This window comes from Schistocerca nitens, chromosome 2 (assembly GCF_023898315.1).
Source record: "Schistocerca nitens isolate TAMUIC-IGC-003100 chromosome 2, iqSchNite1.1, whole genome shotgun sequence".
NCBI classification, from domain to species: domain Eukaryota; kingdom Metazoa; phylum Arthropoda; class Insecta; order Orthoptera; family Acrididae; genus Schistocerca; species Schistocerca nitens.
Window position 1 is genome coordinate 59,231,718 of NC_064615.1, and position 23,960 is coordinate 59,255,677.

Genomic DNA, 23,960 nt, shown 5'->3' on the forward strand with positions numbered 1-23,960 from the left:
ATCGCGATCTGTGGCGCTTTATTTCTACACTGATTGTTAAAGTCGCCGTGTCCCCTGCAGCCGGTTGCCGGTTTGCTATGCAGCAGCAGCAGGTACTGAGCCGAGCTTTTGGTACGTTGTGTGGTATCGATAGCTACGGAGCCACGGAATAGGTGCAAGTTCTTAAGTTGGCACTCTGACAGACACCGACGACAGCGCCCTCTAGCCGGCGCTGTGGAGCTCTACGAGCGTCGCTCCGGATTCTGCCCTTTTGGTCAAGAGCAGACGGTCGGGACACTTTGCTTCATATGGAAACTTTGCTCTACTTACGACGGGTCTATGGCATCGCACCTACGTCGTGGCATCATAGCTATCGATACGACACGTTGTGTGTGTGCTGACATACCGTTGATCTCCTGGAAGGCGAACCGGTAGATGATGACCCAGAAGTTGTAGAGGAAGGCGAGCGAGACGACCATGGACCAGTAGTAGCAGAGGCGGCCCGCGGGGTCGAAGACGAACGACCAGTTGGGCGCGCCGGCGCGCAGCCGCGGGTAGTAGCCCAGGTGGCGCTGCTGCAGGCGCTCGGCACTGGCTGGGCTGACGCTGCCGTTGCCGCCGCAAGCGCCGCCCCCTGCGCACACGGCAACCCGCCGTACAGCGCCTCGCGCAATCAGTGCCACACACTTTAAGAGTGTTTACAATTTCTCGAAAAACGGAGGCGTGATCGCTAGGAATACAGAGGGGTCCAAAAAAATGTATCCACTGTTTATTTATCTAGCGTATGGCTCATAACATCACAGTAAAAATTACAGAAATAACACGATTAAAAAGAAATCACATATCTATAAACAGAGCAATAAATAACAGTTTGTATATAAGGACACCACCAATTGTAAATTTACACTCACAGAAGAGCAATCACATGCAGACATCCAGCTTAGATAATATATAGTCGATTGCCTCTTGGGTCGCCATTAGGAAATTCTGTGGGTCACCCTCATATGCCCTTGGTGGGCATTCCTGCACGACGTGTTTGACCGTCTGTCTCTCAGCGCCACAGTCGCAAGCGGCCGAAGGAAGTTTACCCCATCTGTGTAAGGAGTCGGCGCATTTCCCACAGTTGGTTCTGATGCGATTAAGAGTTCACCAAACTTTGCGAGGGCAATCAAATCCTTTTGATTTACTAAAGATGCATGGCATACTGTGGCAGTTTACTGCTGTTCTGTTCTCCCATTCCTCTTTCCATCGGTCATTTAATTCAAAGCTGATTTGGTGCAGAATCTGTGCGGTCTTTAGTGGAGGATGCCTAGACCGGAGTCAGTTTCCTTGGATGTCGTGAGTATCTTCATGGATTTGTAATTGAGGGTTCATCATGATTTTTTGAAATTCTCTAACCAGAGCGTGTTCTCGGCGCAGGTTAGGAGGGGCTACGTTACTGAGAACGGGCAGCCACACTGTAGGAGTTGGTCTGATTGTGGCTGATATAATACGCATTGTTGTATTAAGTTGGCTATCTACCATGTTTGTGTGTTTGCTGTTGAGCCACACTGGGGCACAGTATTCTGCCACTGGATACACCAAGCCAAGTGCGGATGTTCTTAAGGTAGATGCTGTGGAGCCCCAAGTGGTGCCACAGAGCTTCTGCAAAAGCACTGTTTAAAAGTCCATAACTGGCAAACTTATTGACCGAGTTGTCTCATCTTTGGTAGTGTAATAGTTTGTAGTTCCTGCAATCGCCACTCAAGCGTCGTATTGCGTTGTTTTGTTTTGTCAGATGACAGTCGGCAGATAGTCAGTGTTTGGTTATTAGCTGCACCTAGTCACTCGAGTAAACATGGCTGGCGCAAGGATTACATTCAATAAAAGGAAGTCAGTTTTGAAGTGGTATTTTAAGCACGAAAACATTAATGAGGTTCAACGGCATTGGCGAAATGAGTATCAAACAGAGCAACCGACACGTTTAACGATTCGTCGCATTCGAGACAAATTTCAAGCCGAAGGCTGTGTTAAAGATGTACACAAACAACGATCTGGACTACCTGTAACAGTAACAAGTCCAGCTAACTCACGTCGTGTGCTACAACAATTCACTCGCTCACCACAGAAATCTGTGAGACAGTGTGCCTGTGAAACTGGAGTGAGTCGGTCAAGTGTTCGGCGAATTTTGAAGACAGCAAAGTGGAAGTGCCACATGCCACGATTACTACATGCAATGAATGAGGACGACCCAAATCGTAGAATGGAGTACTGCGAGTGGTTTACTAACACGGTGCGCAATGATGAAAAGTTTGCAGAGATGATTGTGTGGTCTGATGAAGTACAGTTCAAACTCAATGGTATAGTAAATCACCACAATTTCATCTACTGGGCCGCCGAAAATCTTTGACGCCACAGTTACCGGTGAGATGTACCTTCAGAAGCTTCAGACACCCATTTTACCTGCCATCCGAGACTCGTATGGAGACGAACAGTTTACTTTCAACAAGACTGTGCCCCATCCCACTACCAAAATCGTGTTAGGGCGTATCTCGTATCTACCAGGAAGATGGATAGGCCGTAGAGGTGCTGTGGAGTATCCAACACGTTCCCCAGACCTGACTCCTCTGGACTTTTACCTGTGGGGGACACTAAAGGGCGTCGTTTATCGACAAAAGCCACGCACATTGGATGAACTTCGAGACTCCAACTGAACACGTTGCAGACAGTAGTTCGTGCTGCAGTTCGGCGGCATCGTTACTGTGTGGATGTTAATGGTGACCATTTCGAACACCTACAGTGATATCTTTAAGTTGGACTTTAAGCTACACTTTCACCAAAAATGAGACAACTCCGTCAATTACTTTGCAAGTTATGGACTTTTAAACAGTGGATAATTTTATTGGACCCCTCTGTATGTGCCAGCAGTTGGAAAATTTCATAGAAACATAACACTGGACCGGTTTTCAGACAAACGAGTATTTCAAGCTCTTGGATCTGTAAAAGAGTGACGTCGTCGTCCGTGTTCTACATCTACATCGATATTCCTCATTCCACCTTACAGCGTGTCCGGCGAAGGCTACCCTGTATCACTGCAGTCATTTCCTTTTCTGTCCACTCCCAAAAACGAGAGAAAAACGACTGTCCATACCCGTCCGTAACAGCTCTAATTTCTTGTGCCTTACCTTCAGTGTACTTGCGCTCAGTATATTTCGGAGGCAGTAGAATCGTTCTGCAGTCGGCTTCAAATGGTGTGTCTCTAAATTTTCTCAATAGTGTTCCTCGAAAAGAACGTCGACCTCCCTCCAGCGATTCTCATTTGAGTTCTCGAAGCATGTCCGTAACATGATAATTAAAAAACAGTCTTGATCGCAAATTTCTTTTATTCGGAGTGACCAGTTTCAGTCCTTAAGGATCATCTTTAGACTCCCGAACGGCAGGTGGTCTTCCATGGAGCAGGCTGAGCCGATACACGACGCTGAATTGACTGCTACATGGAAGACCACCTGCCGTTCTGGAGTCTGAAGATGATCCTTAAGGATTGAAATCGGTCATTCCGATTAAAAGAAATCTGCGCTCAAGACTGTTTTTTAATTATCTTATTAATCTAAGATCGCTGATAATGTTTTCAAAAATTTTATGTCCGTAACACTTGCGTGTTGCTAGAACCAATGCAGCAACCCGCCTCTGAATTGCTTCGACGTCTTCCTTCAGTCAGAACTGGTTCGGATACCAAACACTAGTGTAGTACTCAAAAATTGGCCACACTAGCGTCCTACATGTGGTATCCTTTACAGATGAACTACATTTTCCCAGAACTCTCCCAATAAACCGATGTCGACCTTTAGCTTTCCGTATCACAATCCTCACATGCACGTTCCAAATGGTTCAAATGGCTCTGAGCACTATGGGACTTAACATCTGAGGTCATCAGTCCCCCAGACTTAGAACTACTTAAACCTAACTAAACTAAGCACTTCATACACATCCATGCCCGAGGCAGGATTCGAACCTGCGACCGTAGCAGCAGCGCGGTTTCGGACTAAAGCCGCCCAGAACCGCTCGGCAACAGCGGCCGGCTCATGCAAGTTCCATTTCATATCGTTTTGCAAAGTTACGCCCAGATACTGAATCGCCATGACTGTGTCAAGGAGGACACTACTGCTCCTGTATCCGAACATCACGGTTTTATTTTTCCTACTCATCCGCATTAATCTACATTTGTCTACATTTACAGCTAGCTACCATTCATCACACGAACTGGGAAGTATCTAAGTCATCTTGTATCCTCCTGCAATCACTCAGCTTCGACACCTTACCGTATTCCACAGCATCATCAGCGAAAACCACAGTTTGCTGCCCACCCCGTCCTCCAAATCATCTACGTATTTAAATAACAATGGTCATGCCACACTTCCCTGGGGCACTTGTATTTAAGCGTTTGTCTACATACCCGTACACGTCAATCCTCTCGATACAATTTGCAATGAGGCTCCGGATTCCTGATATTCACGGTACACTCGTGAAATTGTTTTATGGGAAAACCTCTACTTCATCGCTACCTCGGAGATGCTGTATCCCATCGTTCCTGCGTTGAATATAATACCACGTCCAAAATAAAGTTGAATCCTGGTAGCCTACCTTTGTAGCAGCAGTAACCGAGCTAACAATTGCGCCAGACACTTGTTGTCGTACATAGGCGTTGCCGACCGCAGCGCTGTATTGTGCGTGTTTACATATCTCTGTATTTTAATACGCATGCCTACACCAGTTTCTTTGGCGCTTCAGTGTATACTGAAACATCACGATTAATGCGGTGTTTTCTAACGCATCTCAGTGTTCATGGCGTCATACCTCTTGAAGTATGTGTCCTGCAGTAATATATTTTTGACACCCCGAAAGTTGCGTTAGCTGTGAAGGATTGCATCTAGGCCTGTGTGACTAGGCACTCTGCCGCTGTTTGTCTATCTAGCCAAACGTCTTCGAGAAGTTCCTAGATAACAGAACGCAGCATGTCATTCTCAATGGAGAGAAGTCTTCCGAAATAAGAGTGATTTCAGGTGTGCCACAACGGAGTGTCGTAGGACCGTTGCTATTCACAATATATATAAATGACCTTGTGGATAACATCGGAAGTTCACTGAGGCTTTTTGCGGATGATGCTGTAGTATATCGAAAGGTTGTAACAATGGAAAATTGTACTGAAATGCAGGAGGATCTGCAACGAATTGAAGCACGGTGCAGGGAGTGGCAATTGAAGCTCAATGTAGACAAGTATAATGTGCTGCGAATACATAGAAAGAAAGATCCTTTATCATTTAGCTACAATATAGGTCAGCAACTGGAAGCAGTTAATTCCATAGCTTATCTGGGAATAGGCATTAGGAGTGATTTAAAATGGAATGACCATATAAAATTAATCGTCGGTAAAGCAGATGCCAGACTGAGATTCATTGGAATAATCCTAAGGAAATGCAATTCGAAAACAAAGGAAGTAGGTTACAGTACACTTGTTCGTCCACTGTTTGAATACTGATCACCACTGTGGGATCCGTACCAGATAGGGTTGATAGAAGAGATAGAGAAGATCCAACGGAGAGCAGCACGCTTCGTTACAGGATCATTTAGTAATCGCGAAGCGTTACGGAGGTGATAGATAAACTCCAGTGGAAGACTCTGCAAGAGAGACGCTCAGTATCTCGGTATTGGCTTTTGTTGAAGTGTCGAGGACATACCTTCACCGAGCAGTCAAGCAGTATATTGACATCTCGTGGAAATCGGGTTTTCTGCCGGATATCAGCGTCTTCCAAACACGATATTTCGACGTCATTACTTGACGTCTTCATCAGGTGTGACCTGAGACAGTCTCAGGTCACACCTGATGAAGACGTCAAGTAATGACGTCGAAATATCGTGTTTGGAAGACGCTGATATCCGGCAGAAAACCCGATTTCCACGAGATGTCATCAAATCGCCGGAAAGTCTAAGAAATTACAAGCAGTATATTGATGCCTCCTACGTATATCTTGCGAAGAGACCATGAGGATAAAAACAGAGAGATTAGAGCCTACACGGAGGCATATCGACAATTTTTCGTCCACAAACAATACGAGATTGGAATACAAGGGAGAACCGATAGAGGTATGCAAAGTACCCTCCGTCACACACCGTGAAGTGGCTTGCGGAGTATGGATGTAGATGTAGATTTACATGTAGAAGTACCGCTTGTGGAACGCAATAACCTTCTATGGTTTCTAATTTTATTGTTTTACAGTTTTCTACAGATTATTGAATCCTGAAATCTTACAGTATGTGAAGCGACTTTGCAACCCACATGTTCTTTTGTTCACGTTAAGCAACATGTGGTTTCTCCCACACCTGACACCTGACTTGGCTCCTATTAACCTTAAAAGCAAAGTTCTACTCAAATTTAGGACCTGTATGGATTGCGTGGGCAATCTCGAGTCTAGTAAGTTGTTCCCATGCCTTCTTCCCATTCATCAAAGCTTCTACTTTTGGTTTAAGCACCTGTGTATTTGTGTATTTATGAAATAGTTTCACGGACCATGACCGTATTATTGCAAGAATCATCCAACACTGACCAACAGGATTGTCAGTAACAGAAAATGAAAAGTCGAAACGATCTCCTCGAGAAACAGTCAGTCCTTTCAACACATCAACCAGAACGGACGAACTGACGTTAATGGTCTCCGAGCCAGGCTGGCGTCGCGCCTAGAGCTCCTAAACGCGACGCCAGGATAGGCGCACTCAGCCTGGCTGTAAATTTTTCTAAGTCCGTGACCTTTGGTGACGTGTCGGCTATATATAGCGTGTTTTCGGTAGCTGTCGCATAGTCGGCAGCTTGCCTCGTCGCAGGTGTAATAGTACTTGAATTACGTAACCATTACGGCACCTCACCTCAACCTCTCGATACCAGTAATATTGGCCGGCCGAAGTGGCCGTGCGGTTAAAGGCGCTGCAGTCTGGAACCGCAAGACCGCTACGGTCGCAGGTTCGAATCCTGCCTCGGGCATGGATGTTTGTGATGTCCTTAGGTTAGTTAGGTTTAACTAGTTCTAAGTTCTAGGGGACTAATGACCTCAGAAGTTGAGTCCCATAGTGCTCAGAGCCATTTTGAACCAGTAATATTCTACTGTGTTTATGTAAAGTAGTTAACATATTTCTGAGACAACATTCAGATTTGATTTCATTAATGTAGAGGTACTTTGATACATCGGTATGTTTATGTTGCAATGATATTATTCTTGTGTATTCTTTTTTTTGTCACTATGATCTTTGACGTAGTTGTAACTCTGACTTTTGGGCTCGTAAGCGGTTATTAAAGAGTCAAGTCTTGGTGGTCATTTTGAAAAGACACAAATTGTAGTCAGTTTATAAAATGTGAACTTTAACAGTGAGGAAGATATTTTCAAGTATGTTTTATATTGCGAAGTCATGTTTAGTGTGTTACGTGTTACTGCAACCAAAGGAATAAAAAAGAAGTGTAACTTAAATTCGGAGTGCTGATTACTTTTTTACATCACCATTGTGCTAACTTTAAAAGGTTTAATCTTCAAGAATGGTTTGTGAAACACATCTATGAAACTTTTGAATATCGCAGAATAACACCTAGGCCTCTTTGCATCCGAACTTGGAATCATCACTACCCAGATTTTCGACGATAGAGCCATGAATTCACGAGACCATCGTGGGAAATTTCATGAAATGACTTTATTAACTGTGCTCTGATGACACCTGCCACATAATATAACTTTGTTGTTGCCCAAAAAGGCAGTATTTAGCAGCGTGAGCAACACCTCAATCATAATTAATTTTTGACCTTTGGTGTGGTAGGGTTGTTAGATAGGATACATCGTGTCTTCCGATGGAGGCCTACTATTTACAAGTCAATTTAGGACGTCTAGACTGAATATAATATGAACGTCAGTTCTGGTTGATGTGTTGAAAGAACAGACTGTTTTTCGAGGAGGTCGTTTTGACTTTTCATTTTCTGTTACTGACAATCTTGTTGGTCAATGTTGGATGACTGTTGCAATAATACATATTGATATAACTACGAAGTCTAGAATGAGATTTTCACTTCGCAGCGGAGTCTGCGCTGATATGAAACTTCCTGGCAGATTAAAACTGTGTGCCTGACCGAGACTCGAACTCGGGACCTTTGCCTTTCGCGGACAAGTTCTCTACCATCTGAGCTACCGAAGCACGACTCACGGCCGGTCCCCACAGCTTTACTTCGGCCAGTATCTCGTCTCCTACGTTCCAAACTTTACAGAAGCTCTCCTGCGAACCTTGCAGTACTAGCACTCCTGACAGAAAGGATATTGCGGAGACATGGCTTAGCCACAGCCTGGGGTATGTTTCCAGAATGAGATTTTCACTCTGCAGCGGAGTGTGCGCTGATAGGAAACTTCCTGGCAGATTAAAACTGTGTGCCCGACCGAGACTCGAACTCGGGACCTTTGCCTTTCGCGGGTAAGTGCTCTACCATCTGAGCTACCGAAGCACGACTCACGCCCGGTCCCCACAGCTTTATTTCTGCCAGTATCTCGTGTCCTACCTTCCAAACTTTACAGAAGGTCTCCCGCGAACCTAGCAGAAGTAGCACTCCTGAAAGAAAGGATACTGCAGAGACATGGCTTAGCCACAGCCTGGGGGATGTTTCCAGAATGAGAGAGCTTCTGTAAAGTTTGGAAGGTAGGAGACGAGATACTGGCAGAAGTAAAGCTGTGAGGACCAGGTGTGAGTCCTGCTTCGGTAGCTCAGATGGTAGAGTGCTTGCCCGCGAAAGGCAAAGGTCCCGAGTTCGAGTCTCGGTCGGACACACAGTTTTAATCTGCCAGGAAGTTTCAACTACGAAGTGTACTCCAACGTCTTTGGAACAGGTACCTCCTCGTGATGTTTTGGGTTATGGGACGTTCACGATTACCATGTCCCAAGTTCGTGGTGTTGGAGATACATCAACAAATTTATTTTATTGATAAGCCACTGTGTGTAAGGACCGTACAGCCACCTGGTCGAGAAGGACTCGGCGGCGTGAGCTCTGAGGCTGCGGACCGCTGGCTGCGCCGCCTACTCACCGGGGCCCATGCTGCCCGAGGCGCGCTCGCCCCAGCGGCCGAGCAGGGAAGGCGCGTCTGCGCCGCAGCCGGCGGCGGACTTGGCGAAGGCGGCGGTGGCGGGCGGCAGCTTGAGGCGGCCGCGGAGCTCGCGCCGGCGCGCCTTCCGCGACAGGTCCAGCTCGCTGGCCGCCGTCGACACCGCCGCCGCGCGGTTCACGTACGCCGCCGACAGCGAGTCCCGCGACGACGAGAAGTACGACCGCTGCGGCACACACCGGCACACCGGCCCGCTCAGCGCGGCGCTCCTGCGTCTCAAGCAAAGTGCATGAATCTGCGTGTAGCAACAGGCGATCCGCTATTCGGAGCAAACAGACACACTGTACCACCCGTCACATGCACTGATCAGCCAGAGCGTTATGACCATCGTTCCACTATCGATGTAAACCCGTCCAGTCTACAGCAGCGTCACCTGGTGAGGAATAACTGCTAGTTAGAAACATGTATCAGTGATCTTTCTGTCCGAGTGTAGCATGAGGAAGGCACGCGATCTATCTGAATCTGACCGAGGGCAGACTGTCATTGCCTGGAGGCTCGGCACGAGCATTTCGGAAACTACGCTACTGGCCATTAAAATTGCTACACCAAGAAGAAATTGTGGTGTCACCGCCAGACACCACACTTGCTAGGTGGTAGCTTAAATCGGCCGCGGTCCATTAGTACATGTCGGACCCGCGTGTCGCCACTGTCAGGATCGCAGACCGAGCGCCACCACAAGGCAGGTCTCGAGAGACGTACTAGCACTCGCCCAGTTGTACGGACGACATTGCTAGCGACTACACGTACGAAGCCTTTCTCTCATTTGCCGAGAGACAGATAGAATAGCCTTCAGCTAAGTCCTTGGCTACGACCTAGCAAGGCGCCATTAACCATATCTGGAGAGAGTCTCACTTGTATTATCAAGAGCAATGTACAACAAGAAATTAAAGTTAAGTATACGAGAAGCTCCGTTCTTTTCTTTAGAGCTTTCATCACGTATCCTGTTTCAGACTTAACGCAAGACGGCGTGAGTTGACGCGTGCCCCTTTCGGCTACTTCAGTGTGGCGTAGCTAGCTTGTTACGCCACAACAGTTTGGCGACGAGTGTAAACATGTTCTTTCTAATTTGTACTAATTTGCTTGTGTCATGGCTTCGCCACACTCTCCAGATGTACTGTCCGAATTTTATCGCTTGCAGAATCAGCAGACGCAGGCCTTATTGGATGCCCTTGGACAGCTCGTCCAGGGTCAACATGCGCTGCAAACCGATGCGGCCGCCGCCGCTTCATCGCTACCGCAGCCACAACACGCAGTTGCACCACCGTTTCGTCCGTATGAAGCGGACGAGGAGTCATGGACGGAATGGTCACGACAATTTGGATTTCATCTCGCCGCCTACAGAATTCAAGGTAATGAGCGGCAGCCGTTTTTGCTTTCATGTGTAGGTGTGTCCACCTACCGTGTGATAGTGAAATTGTTTCCCCGACGCGACGTAGCAACTCTGTCATACGAAGAAATTTTGTCTGCTTTAGATGCCTATTTCAAGGAAACAGTAAATGTCGTTGCAGAAAGGTATACATTCTTTCGTACCAAACGTACGGCCGGTCAGACTAATCGGGAGTGGGTTGCAACTTTGCAAGGCCATACTAGGGATTGTGCGTTTGAATGTGAATGTGGCCTCCCTTATTCAGATACTATGGTGCGTGATGCAATTGCACAGAACGTTTCTGATGTTCGCATAAGGGAACAGATTTTGAAACTAGTTAATCCCTCCCTTCAACAAGTGATAGACATATTGGATAGGCAAGACACACTTGACTTTGCTCAGGAATCATTTGCAACTTCGCCAGCCGTGTGTCACATTAACCGGCCCGCCGGGCCTGCTGCACGGAACGCTAACCCGCCCTCGCGCACGTCCGTGCAGCCACGTGTCCCGCGCAAGCAAGCAAATGCAGTGAAATCATGCCCGCGGTGTGCAACTAGACATTCGCGTGAGAATTGCCCGTCACGCTAAGCTATTTGCTTTTTCTGTAATAAGAAAGGGCATGTTCAAAGTGTTTGCCAGAAAAAGCTCAGATCAGACACTCACAACCATTCCAGGCCCTTTGCTTCGCGCCGGAATCGGATCAAGGACACACAGGTTCGGGAACCTTCGCCCATGGACGTTCATGTAGTTAATGCCATTCCGCCCAATGTTCCTCTCGCTAACAGTGACTGTGTTCGTCCCACAAAAAGTGTGCGTCGACGTCGACGGAAGTCCCGTCACGTCGCACGTGATTCTGTACCAGTGTCTGTTCACGTTGCACAAAACAGTCGCTCTTGTCGTCAGCAGGACAATAAACTTTTTGTAGATTTGGACTTTACCGGACAAGTGATACCATTCCAGTTCGATACCGGAGCTGCAGTTTCATTGCTCAATCACGCCACGTACAAACAACTGGGCGCACCACCGTTGCGTGCTGCACGTGTTCAGTTAAATAGTTATTCCGGACAAGCTATCCCTGTGTTAGGACAGTGCACTCTTCTTGCTACATACAAGGAACAAACAAAACTTGTGTCATTTTACGTTCTTCGTTCTTCTACTGCAGTGAACTTGTTTGGTTTAGATTTATTTCAATTGTTTAACTTGTCAATCGTAAATCAGGTCCTATCAGTGAACGAGACTGTGCCTTCCACCAGTGTTTCTCGTCTATGTGAGGAATTTGCAGACGTTTTTGCACCGGGCCTTGGTTGCGCTCAAAACTATGAAGCACATTTGGAACTGAAAGTAAACGCGCAACCGAAATTTCTCAGGGCGCGCAATGTTCCCCACGCATTGCGTGATGAGGTCGCAAGAACATTACACGATTTAGAATCACCAGGTGTAATTGAACGTGTGCAGGCTTCTCTCTGGGCCTCACCCTTAGTAATTTTGCCTGTTGCTGAGGATGAAGCATTCGATTCTTCCGAACTTGCTTGCATGTTCATTGATTCGGAAACCGATGACGTGGTCGACTCGTTTCCGATTGATTTTCGTCGTGTAGCTACAGCCACAGCTGCTGACCCTGTCCTTGCTTCCGATTTGCGTTTTGTTGCTACGCACTGGCCCTTGTCAAAGTCGCGGATCGAGGATCCGTTGGTTCGCCGATTTTTTGCTCACAAGGAGAGACTTTTTGTACGACGTGGTGTTATGCTGTTGCGTTCTGATAATGACCAGTCCAGAGTCGTGGTCCCACGTTCGTTACAGTCCTCTGTTTACGGCTTCTTCACCAAGGACATTGGAGTATAGTGCGCACGAAACAACTTGCTCGTCAGCACTGTACTTGGTTCGGAATCGATGCTGCGATTACGGATATGTGCTCTTCTTGCCTGGCGTGTGCCGAACAACAATCCGCGCCGCCGCGGAAATTCTTTGCATGGCCGAAAGCCACTTCCCCTTGGCAACGCTTGCACATAGATTTTGCCGGTCCATTCTGGAATGCTCGATGGTTGGTTGTGGTTTCAGTAATTTTCCTTTTGTTGTCCGGATGTCTTCCACGACGTCATCTGCCACCATACAAGCGTTATCTGCTATTTTTTGCATTGAAGGTCTTCCGCAGACTATTGTTTCCGACAATGGCCCACAATTCATGTCTGCAGAATTTCAGTCATTCTGCAAGGCGAATGGTATTAAACATCTGACATCCACGCCGTTTTCGCCTCAGTCAAACGGTGCCGCTGAACGTTTGGTCCAGACTTTCAAGTCACAGATGTTGAAGTTGAAAGGGTCGCATTCTCGGGAGGACGCGTTATTGCTCTTTTTGTCCTCGTATCGCTCTCAGCCCCGCGATGGTCGCTCGCCAGCTGAGTTGCTCCACAGTTGTCCTCATCGAACCTTGATGTCTTTGCTGCATCCGCCGCATCAGGTTCCTGTGCAGCGGCAGACTCCTGCTTTTGCTCCTGGCGACGTTGTCTTCTATCGCAACTATCGAGGCTCACGGCGTTGGCTCGCAGGGCGCATTCTTCGCTGCCTCGGCCGTGCGATGTATTTGGTTTTGAGGGCCTCTGGTGAGGTGCGTCGGCATCTCAATCAGCTGCGCCTCTGTCGTCGCCTGGGTTCTGCCGCTCCCCATCTGCTTTCAGCGACGGTGCCGTCCGGTCAGCGCCCTGGGGACCCATCTACTGGCTCGCCTCATCCCCAGGTGTTACCGACGCTGCCTTCCCTATTGCCTCATGGCGACATGCCGCCGCCGCCGCCGCCGCCGCCGCCGCCGCCTGTTCTCCCGCCGGCGCCGCCCGCAGTGGACGCTTCGCTGCAGCCGCCCAGCGCCTCCCTGGGTCACGCGCCGCCGATCGCTTCCCGTGACCAGCTGTCCTCCGCCATGGAACTCTTGCCCGCTCCGGCCCAGATGTCGTCATCGCGCGTCGGATCCCCCGACGCAATGGAGGTCGACCCTTCGGCCCCTCATGTCTCATTACGGGCGCATACACCGCATGTTGACGTGCACCCTGGACTAGGTTTCCAGGCGTTTCCTAGCTCCCCTCGGACCGAATGGCCGGGTGCGGGTGGCACAGCCTCGCCTGTTGTTAGGCTCCCCACCTCATCACATACGTCAACATGGGGTCCTCCCCACGGCGGGCGGAAGCCTTATCACACGACCGTTCGCCGATTTGCGGGGGAGGAATGTGGTGTCACCGCCAGACACCACACTTGCTAGGTGGTAGCTTAAATCGGCCGCGGTCCATTAGTACATGTCGGACCCGCGTGTCGCCACTGTCAGGATCGCAGACCGAGCGCCACCACAAGGCAGGTCTCGAGAGACGTACTAGCACTCGCCCAGTTGTACGGACGACATTGCTAGCGACTACACGTACGAAGCCTTTCTCTCATTTGCCGAGAGACAGATAGAATAGCCTTCAGCTAAGTCCATGGCTACGACCTAGCAAGGCGCCATTAACCATATCTGGAGAGAGTCTCACTTGTATTATCAAGAGCAATGTACAACAAGAAATTAAAGTTAAGTATACGAGAAGCTCCGTTCTTTTCTTTATAGCTTTCATCACGTATCCTGTTTCAGACTTAACGCAAGACGGCGTGAGTTGACGCGTGCCCCTTTCGGCTACTTCAGTGTGGCGTAGCTAGCTTGTTACGCCACAACAGAAATGCTGTTGACAAACAGGTATTCATTGGAAAAATATACGTGGGCTAACCACAAAGTACATTACGTTTTGGAATTAAAAATAAATAAAGTATTGAAATTTTTTTTATTATATACAGATGAAAGCCACACTTAAATACTACTTTTCTACATAGTTGCCATTTAAATTAGGGCACTTATCGTAGCGATGGACGAGCTTGGAAATTCCTTCGTCGTAAAATTCTGCCGCCTGCACCTTCAACCACGTGGTTACCTCCTCTTGAAGCTGTGCGTCGTCATCAAAACGCTGCATAGCCAACCATTTCTTCATTGCTTGGAATAAGTGGAAGTCGCTCGGTGCCAGGTCGGGACTGTACTGCGGGTGAGGAAACAACTCTTACTTAAAAGATTCGAGAACTTCACGAGTGGCATTTGCCGTGTGGGCCCGGGCGTTGTCGTGAATCAGCATTTTCTTTGAGCCCAACTTTCCCCTGCGCTTGTTTTGTATAGCTCTTCTGAGGTTGTGCAGAGTTTGGCAGTACCTTTGAGATTTTATTGTAGTGCCCTTTCCAGGAAATCCACAAAAATCACACCTTTTCTGTCCCAAAAGACAGTCATTACGTGGTTCAAGGCGTAGGCGGCCGAATTTTACGACGAAGGAATTTCCAAGCTCGTCCATCGCTACGATAAGTGCCTTAATTTAAGTGGCAACTATGGAGAAAAGTAGTATTTAAGTGTGGCTTTCATCTGTATATAATAAAAAAAATTTCTAATACTTTATTTATTTTTAATTCCAAAACGAAATGTACTTTGTGGGTAGCCCTCGTATTATACTGGAAATGACATGTAATTACATTTTCACCCAGTTTGGGTGCATACATCCTGAGAAATCAGTACCCACAACAACCACCTCTCGCCGCAATAAAGGCATTGATACACCTGGGCATTGAATCAGTCAGAGCGTGGATGGCGTGTACAGGTACAGCTGCCCATGCAGCTTCAACACGATACCACACTTCATCAAGAGTAGTCACTGGCGTATTGTGACGGGCCAGTTGCTCGGCCACCATTGATCAGACATCTGCAGTTGGTGAGACATCTGGAGTGCTGGCCAGGGCAGCAGTCGAACATTTTCTGTATCCAGAAAGGCCCGTACAGGACCTGCAAAAGGTGGTCGTGCATTATCCTGCTGAAATGTAGGGTTTCGCGGGGATCGAATGAAGGGTAGAGCCACGGGTCGTAACACATCCGAAATGTAACGTCCACTGTTCAAAGTGCCGTCAATGCGAACATGAGGTAACCGAGACGTGTAACTAATACCATCACACCGGGTGATACGCCAGTATGGCGATGACGAATACACGCTTCCAATGTGCGTTCACCGCGATATCCCCAACACGGATGTGACAATCATGATGCTGTAAACAGAACCTGGATTCATCCGAAAAAATGACGTTTTGCCATTCGTGCACCCAGGTTCGTCGTTGAGTACACTATCGCAGGCACTCCTGTCTGTGATGCAGCGTCAAGGGTAAACGGAGCCATGGTCTCCGACCTGATAGTCCATGCTGCTGCAAACGTCGTCGAACTGTTCGTGCAGATGGTTCTTGTCTTGCAAACATCCCCATCTGTTGACTCAGGGATCGCGACGTGGCTGCACGATCCATTTCAGCCATGCGGATGAAATGCCTACCATCTCGACTGCTAGTGATACGAGGCCGTTGGGATCCAGCACGGCGTTCCGTATTACACTGGTGAAACCACCGATTCCATATTCTGCTAACAGTCATTGGATCTCGTCCAACGCGGGCAACAAAGTCGCGATACGATAAACCGCAATCGCGATAGGCTTCATTCCGACCTTTATCAAAGTCGGTAACGTGATGGTACGCATTTCTCCTCCTTACACGAGGTATCTCAACAACGTTTCACCAGGCAACGCCGGTCGAGTGCTCTTTGTGTATTAGAAATCGGTTGGAAACTTTTCTGATGTCAGCACGTTGTAGGTGTCGCCACCGGCGCCAACCTTGTGTGAATGATCTGAAAAGCAAATAATTTGCATATCACAGCGTCTTCTTCCTGTCGGTTAAATTTCGCGTCTGTAGCACGTCATCTTCGTGGTGTAGCAATTTTAATGGCCAGTAGTGTACATGACTTGTCGGTTGTTCGAGGACTGTTGTGGTGAGTCTCTTCAACACGTGGCGAAACCAAAGTAAAACCATACCCAGACGTCTTAGGTTTGGGCGGCCACCCCTCATTACAGATGTCGGACGTCATAGGCCGGACAGACTAGTACAACAGGACACAAGACAAATTGTGGCAGAACTAATATCAGACTTTTATGCCGGGCAGAAGACAAGTGTGTCTGAACACACAGTGCTCCGAGCTTTCCCAACAGCGGGTCATCCGCAGCCGATGACCCATGCATTAGCCAATGTTAACGCCACGACATCGGCAACTACGAATGAAATGGGTGGGTCACCATCGCCACTGGACGCTGGCGCACTGGAAGAGCGTTGCTTGATCTGGTGCATCCTGATACCTCCTTCATCGTGCACATAGGAGTGCGCGAATCCGTCGTCTTCCAGGGAAACAGCTCCTTGGCACCTGTACTGCGGGGCGGAGACAAGCTGGCGGCGGCTCCATTATGCTCTGGGGAACATTCGCGTAGGCATTCATTTGGTCCAGTGAACCCCGTGGAAGGTACCACGACAACCGAGGAATGTCATACGAGGGCAGTTCAATAAGTAATGCAACACATTTTTTTTCTCGGCCAATTTTGGTTGAAAAAACCGAAAATTTCTTGTGGAATATTTTCAAACATTCCCGCTTCGTCTCGTATAGTTTCATTGACTTCCGACAGGTGGCAGTGCTGTACGGAGCTGTTAAAATGGCGTCTGTAACGTATGTGCGTTGCAAACAACGGGCAGTGATCGAATTTCTTTTGGCGGAAAACCAGGGCATCTCAGATATTCATAGGCGCTTGCAGAATGTCTACGGTGATCTGGCAGTGGACAAAAGCACGGTGAGTCGTTGGGCAAAGCGTGTGTCATCATCGCCGCAAGGTCAAGCAAGACTGTCTGATCTCCCACGTGCGGGCCGGCCGTGTACAGCTGTGACTCCTGCAATGGCGGAGTGTGCGAACACACTCGTTCGAGATGATCGACGGATCACCATCAAACAACTCAGTGCTCAACTGGACATCTCTGTTGGTTGGTAGTGCTGTCACAATTGTTCACCAGTTGGGATATTCAAAGGTTTGTTCCCGCTGGGTCCCTCGTTGTCTAACCGAACACCATAAAGAGCAAAGGAGAACCATCTGTGCGGAATTGCTTGCTCGTCATGTGGCTGAGGGTGACAATTTCTTGTCAAAGATTGTTACAGGCGATGAAACATGGGTTCATCACTTCGAACCTGAAACAAAACGGCAATCAATGGAGTGGCGCCACACCCACTCCCCTACCAAGAAAAAGTTTAAAGCCATACCCTCAGCCGGTAAAGTCATGGTTACAGTCTTCTGGGACGCTGAAGGGGTTATTCTGTTCGATGTCCTTCCCCATGGTCAAACGATCAACTCTGAAGTGTATTGTGCTACTCTTAAGAAATTGAAGAAACGACTTCAGCGTGTTCGTAGGCACAAAAATCTGAACGAACTTCTCCTTCTTCATGACAACGCAAGACCTCACACAAGTCTTTGCACCCGAGAGGAGCTCACAAAACTTCAGTGGACTGTTCTTCCTCATGCACCCTACAGCCCCGATCTCGCACCGTCGGATTTCCATATGTTTGGCCCAATGAAGGACGCAATCCGTGGGAGGCACTACGCGGATGATGAAGAAGTTATTGATGCAGTACGACGTTGGCTCCGACATCGACCAGTGGAATGGTACCGTGCAGGCATACAGGCCCTCATTTCAAGGTGGCGTAAGGCCGTAGCATTGAATGGAGATTACGTTGAAAAATAGTGTTGTGTAGCTAAAAGATTGGGGAATAACCTGGTGTACTTCAATGCTGAATAAAACAACCCCTGTTTCAGAAAAAAGTGTGTTGCATTACTTATTGAACTGCCCTCGTAGATTGGTTGCACAGGATGTACATCCCTTCATGGCGATCACGATTTCCCACGACAGTGGCAGTTTTCAAAGATATACTGCTCCCTGTCACAAGGTTGGGACTGTGATGGAGTGGTTCAAGGGACACAGTGGCGGGTTCCAGTTGATGTGATGGCCCTCCAGCTCGCCAGATGTGAAGCTGCCCGTACACATCTGGGATGTGATTTACATGACGTCAAGAGCACATCGACCCTTCCCCGGAATCTACCGGAATAAGGTGACTTGAGTGTGCAGACGTGGTACCAACTCCCTCCAGCGGCCTAGCGAGGCATAATTGCTTCCTTTCCACGAAGAGTTGCCGCTCTTATACGTGCCAATACCGGCTATTAGGTAGGTACTCATAATGCTCTGGCTGATCAGTCTACAATGAAGAAAATTCACAAAAACGAGTAAACAGCTACATGTGGTCGCAGTGATCTTACTGAGTAAGATATCGTTTCAGTGTATACACGACGACATCGCAGCAATAATCGTGCAGCAGTGTCGATGTAGGTAGAGGAAACTGGAAAGGATGGTAATAATATAGTGAAGTTTATAACATCGCCACAAAAGATTGACGGACCATGCAGAATTACTTGTGCGCCAACATAGTTCTCAGTAGTAATAGCAAAATTATCAATAGCTTTATACGCTGTCAGGTGCGAACGCCTTCTCCTATAAAAATAACGCGGCATCTCTAAGTCGTTCAATGCTGCTGCACGTGCGGCTTCTCGACGACTGACGCCGTCTTTCCAGACACATTAATTATGTAACACTTCCTTATCTAACCGCAACTTGCGCTGCTGGCGCCTTATCTACATCCGGTCTGGGATTTTTAGCAATATTATGTTTCAAGAAACTATCAGAAACAAACTTTTGGAATGTCAGGGCAGAATGCCGCCCTTTGCTTAAGAACGCTATATGCGGGAGCAGGAAACAGCCAATGAAAACGACTGAGTTTAATTGGTTGTAAGCGTTAAATGTTAAAATAAAGTGCCTTTGGGCTGGCGAAATGGAGTCGGCTTACATCTGTCGTTAGTGTACGAAGTGAGTCTTGGGCCTAATGAGGCAGAACTGATGTTTCACGTTTGGTTGTATCAAACCGGGTGCGAGCGATTGTCATTGGTTAATACTAGTTTTACGCGAATACGGAAACCACAGAAGGAATTCGTTAAGTGCGGACCCGTTCATGGACATGGAATTTGGCTTAATCCGCCGATTTTCCTTCCATGCAAGCAATATACAGGGCGTTTCAAAAATGACCGGTATATTTGAAACGGCAATAAAAACTAAACGAGCAGCGATAGAAATACACCGTTTGTTGCAATATGTTTGGGACAACAGTACATTTTCAGGCAGACAAACTTTCGAAATTAGAGTAGTTACAATTTTCAACAACAGATGGCGCTGCGGTCTGGGAAACTCTATAGTACGATATTTTCCACATATCCACCATGCGTAGCAATAATATGGCGTAGTCTCTGAATGAAATTACCCGAAACCTTTGACAACGTGTCTGGCGGAATGGCTTCACATGCAGATAAGATGTACTGCTTCAGCTGTTCAATTGTTTCTGGATTCTGGCGGTACACCTGGTCTTTCAAGTGTCCCCACAGAAAGAAGTCACAGGGGTTCATGTCTGGCGAATAGGGAGGCCAATCCACGCCGCCTCCTGTATGTTTCGGATAGCCCAAAGCAATCACACGATCATCGAAATATTCATTCAGGAAATTAAAGACGTCGGCCGTGCGATGTGGCCGGGCACCATCTTGCATAAACCACGAGGTGTTCGCAGTGTCGTCTAAGGCAGTTTGTACCACCACAAATTCACGAAGAATGTCCAGGTAGCGTGATGCAGTAATCGTTTCGGATCTGAAAAATGGGCCAATGATTCCTTTGGAAGAAATGGCGGCCCAGACCAGTACTTTTTGAGGATGCAGGGACGATGGGACTGCAACATGGGGCTTTTCGGTTCCCCATATGCGCCAGTTCTGTTTATTGACGACGCCGTCCAGGTAAAAATAAGCTTCGTCAGTAAACCAAATGCTGCCCACATGGATATCGCCGTCATCAATCCTGTGCACTATATCGTTAGCGAATGTCTCTCGTGCAGCAATGGTAGCGGCGCTGAGGGGTTGCCGCGTTTGAATTTTGTATGGATAGAGGTGTAAACTCTGGCGCATGAGACGATACGTGGACGTTGGCGGCATTTGGACCGCAGCTGCAACACGGCGAACGGAAACCCAAGGCCGCTGTTGGATCACCTGCTGCACTAGCTGCGCGTTGCCCTCTGTGGTTGCCGTACGCGGTCGCCCTACCTTTCCAACACGTTCATCCGTCACGTTCCCAGTCCGTTGAAATTTGTCAAACAGATCCTTTATTTTATCGCTTTTCGGTCCTTTGGTTACATTAAACCTCCGTCGAAAACTTCGTCTTGTTGCAACAACACTGTGTTCTAGGCGGTGGAATTCCAACACCAGAAAAATCCTCTGTTCTAAGGAATAAACGATGTTGTCTACAGCACACTTGCACGTTGTGAACAGCACACGCTTACAGCAGAAAGACGACGTACAGAATGGCGCACCCACAGACTGCGTTGTCTTCTATATCGATCACATCACTTGCAGCGCCATCTGTTGTTGAAAATTGTAACTACTGTAATTTCGTAAGTTTGTCCGCCTGAAAATGTACTGTTGTCCCAAGCATATTGCAACAAACGGTGTATTTCTATCGCTGCTCGTTTAGTTTTTATTGCCGTTTCAAATATACCGGTCATTTTTGAAACACCCTGTAGGCACACCAAAGGAAGAGGCTGCGTTGCGGAGCGTGTAGTCATTAGCTACCTACAGGTGGCGTCTGATGAACGAGGCGCACTTGATGAAGGCTAAAGTTAGCGCTACTGGGGTAGGGAGAATTTTAATCCTGTTCCGCTGGTCAAATCGAGGCAGGCGACCCATTTCTGGACAATTTCATACTGGTTCAGTACAGAACATTAGTCCGGGTTCGCTAACAAACGTTTCTGAGAAAATCTGAAGAGCAGGATGTCACGTAGTTTGACTGTCGCGCCGCCTGGATGCCGGGTAGCGGCAGTGAATGGAGCACTGCGCGACGTCGCAGGAGATCTAAGGAGTTGAAAAGTACAAAGTAGTACCACTACCCTTACAGAAAATGCAGCTAACGAAATATTTGGAAAAGAAATCAACAAATAGTTGTAGGCAAATGGATTTTAGTCGAGTACCACTTCCCTTACAGAAATGCAGCTAACGAAATATTTGAAAAAAAAAATTAACAAATAGTTCTAGGCAAATGGATTGTTGTATTTTGAGAACATGTAAGATTCCTCAAGCAAAAATACAACGGATACTGAAAATACCGCTTCAGTTGTAAGATTGAAAATAGTAGCAATACTGCCAGGTAATTGATAGGCATTACATGGTGCAGGTCTTCTTGGCAGTGAGAGCGTTGAGGTTTAGCTACCTTCTATTTTGCTTAGTAGTGAGATGTTTTCTAATAGGAGCGGCACGTGGGTATGTTCTTTTACCTCTTGACTATGCCTAGTTATTCCATCGCACTATATGCGTTTCCACTAAATTTAAATTTGCATGCTTCTCATGGAAAAGAAAAAAAGTCATTCTGCTTTACTGTTTATGCATAAACTGTAAGTCAACGGCCCCCAGTTAGGAGTTTTACTACAGTTCTATACTGCCCTGTATATACACTCCTGGAAATTGAAATAAGAACACCGTGAATTCATTGTCCCAGGAAGGGAAACTTTATTGACACATTCCTGGGGTCACATACATCACATGATCACACTGACAGAACCACAGGCACATACACACAGGCAACAGAGCATGCACAATGTCGGCACTAGTACAGTGTATATCCACCTTTCGCAGCAATGCAGGCTGCTATTCTCCCATGAAGACGATCGTAGAGATGCTGGATGTAGTCCTGTGGAACGGCTTGCCATGCCATTTCCACCTGGCGCCTCAGTTGGACCAGCGTTCGTGCTGGACGTGCAGACCGCGTGAGACGACGCTTCATCCAGTCCCAAACATGCTCAATGGGGGACAGATCCGGAGATCTTGCTGGCCAGGGTAGTTGACTTACACCTTCTAGAGCACGTTGGGTGGCACGGGATACATGCGGACGTGCATTGTCCTGTTGGAACAGCAAGTTCCCTTGCCGGTCTAGGAATGGTAGAACGATGGGTTCGATGACGGTTTGGATGTACCGTGCACTATTCAGTGTCCCCTCGACGAACAACAGTGGTGTACGGCCAGTGTAGGAGATCGCTCCCCACACCATGATGCCGGTTGTTGGCCCTGTGTGCCTCGGTCGTATGCAGTCCTGATTGTGGCGCTCACCTGCACGGCGCCAAACACGCATACGACCATCATTGGCACCAAGGCAGAAGCGACTCTCATCGCTGAAGACGACACGTCTCCATTCGTCCCTCCATTCACGCCTGTCGCGACACCACTGGAGGCGGGCTGCACGATGTTGTGGCGTGAGCGGAAGACGGCCTAACGGTGTGCGGGACCGTAGCCCAGCTTCATGGAGACGGTTGCGAATGGTCCTCGCCGATACCCCAGGAGCAACAGTGTCCCTAATTTGCTGGGAAGTGGCGGTGCGGTCCCCTACGGCACTGCGTAGGATCCTACGGTCTTGGCGTGCATCCGTGCGTCGCTGCGGTCCGGTCCCAGGTCGACGGGCACGTGCACCTTCCGCCGACCACTGGCGACAACATCGATGTACTGTGGAGCCCTCACGCCCCACGTGTTGGGCAATTCGGCGGTACGTCCACCCGGCCTCCCGCATGCCCACTATACGCCCTCGCTCAAAGTCCATCAACTGCACATACGGTTCACGTCCACGCTGTCGCGGCATGCTACCAGTGTTAAAGACTGCGATGGAGCTCCGTATGCCACGGCAAACTGGCTGACACTGACGGCGGCGGTGCACAAATGCTGCGCAGCTAGCGCCATTCGACGGCCAACACCGCGGTTCCTGGTGTGTCCGCTGTGCCGTGCGTGTGATCATTGCTTGTACAGCCCTCTCGCAGTGTCCGGAGCAAGTATGGTGGGTCTGACACACCGGTGTCAATGTGTTCGTTTTTCCATTTCCAGGAGTGTATGATCCTTTACCACTCATAATGTACGCTTTTCATACAACTTTTTTTGCATGTAAATCACTTACTCAAATTATGAACGGCCGGGGGTAGTTGGTCCCACTCTGTTCTTACCGTCAACAGATGGCAGTATTTCTGCCAGTCGGGTTCACCAGTTTGCTTCCTCCGTCTACGCTACTCCGCGCTCTGCACTCGCTGGTGATACAGGGCGTCCTATAGTCTCCATCGCGACGCTCAGGATCTCAGCACAAAGTGCAAGTGATGATGATGATGATGATGATGATGATGATGATGATGATTGGTTCGTGGGGAACTCAACTGCGCGGTTATCAGCGCCCGTACAAATTTCGAACTTTTGCTCAGCCCAATCTCGCCACTTTCATGATGATGATGAAATGATGAGGACAACACAAACACCCAGTCATCTCGAGGCTGTTGTCCGTTGTGTTGTCTGGTATCGCTTTGGCCTTGATTTACGTTTTAGTGCACCTAGCCCGACTCCTGTTTTCTAAAAATGTTGTATGGTACTTCTTCTGTTGTCTCACGTGTACTACTGTTTGTA

At 48.2% G+C, this 23,960-nt stretch overlaps 1 protein-coding gene across 1 annotated transcript in view; it reads right to left on the minus strand.

Annotated features, from left to right (window-relative positions):
- The window catches only part of LOC126234834 (cyclic nucleotide-gated channel rod photoreceptor subunit alpha), a 1,223,148-nt gene that overhangs the window by 662,848 nt on the left and 536,340 nt on the right, over positions 1 to 23,960 (minus strand). Inside the window, exons 3-8 of the mRNA XM_049943575.1 lie at positions 21,788 to 21,812; positions 9,060 to 9,303; positions 8,869 to 8,871; positions 8,433 to 8,445; positions 2,641 to 2,654; positions 386 to 613 (exon numbers count right to left, since the gene is read on the minus strand). Coding sequence (XP_049799532.1) covers positions 386 to 613; positions 2,641 to 2,654; positions 8,433 to 8,445; positions 8,869 to 8,871; positions 9,060 to 9,303; positions 21,788 to 21,812 — 527 coding nt within the window. The remainder of the gene's footprint in view (positions 1 to 385; positions 614 to 2,640; positions 2,655 to 8,432; positions 8,446 to 8,868; positions 8,872 to 9,059; positions 9,304 to 21,787; positions 21,813 to 23,960) is intronic.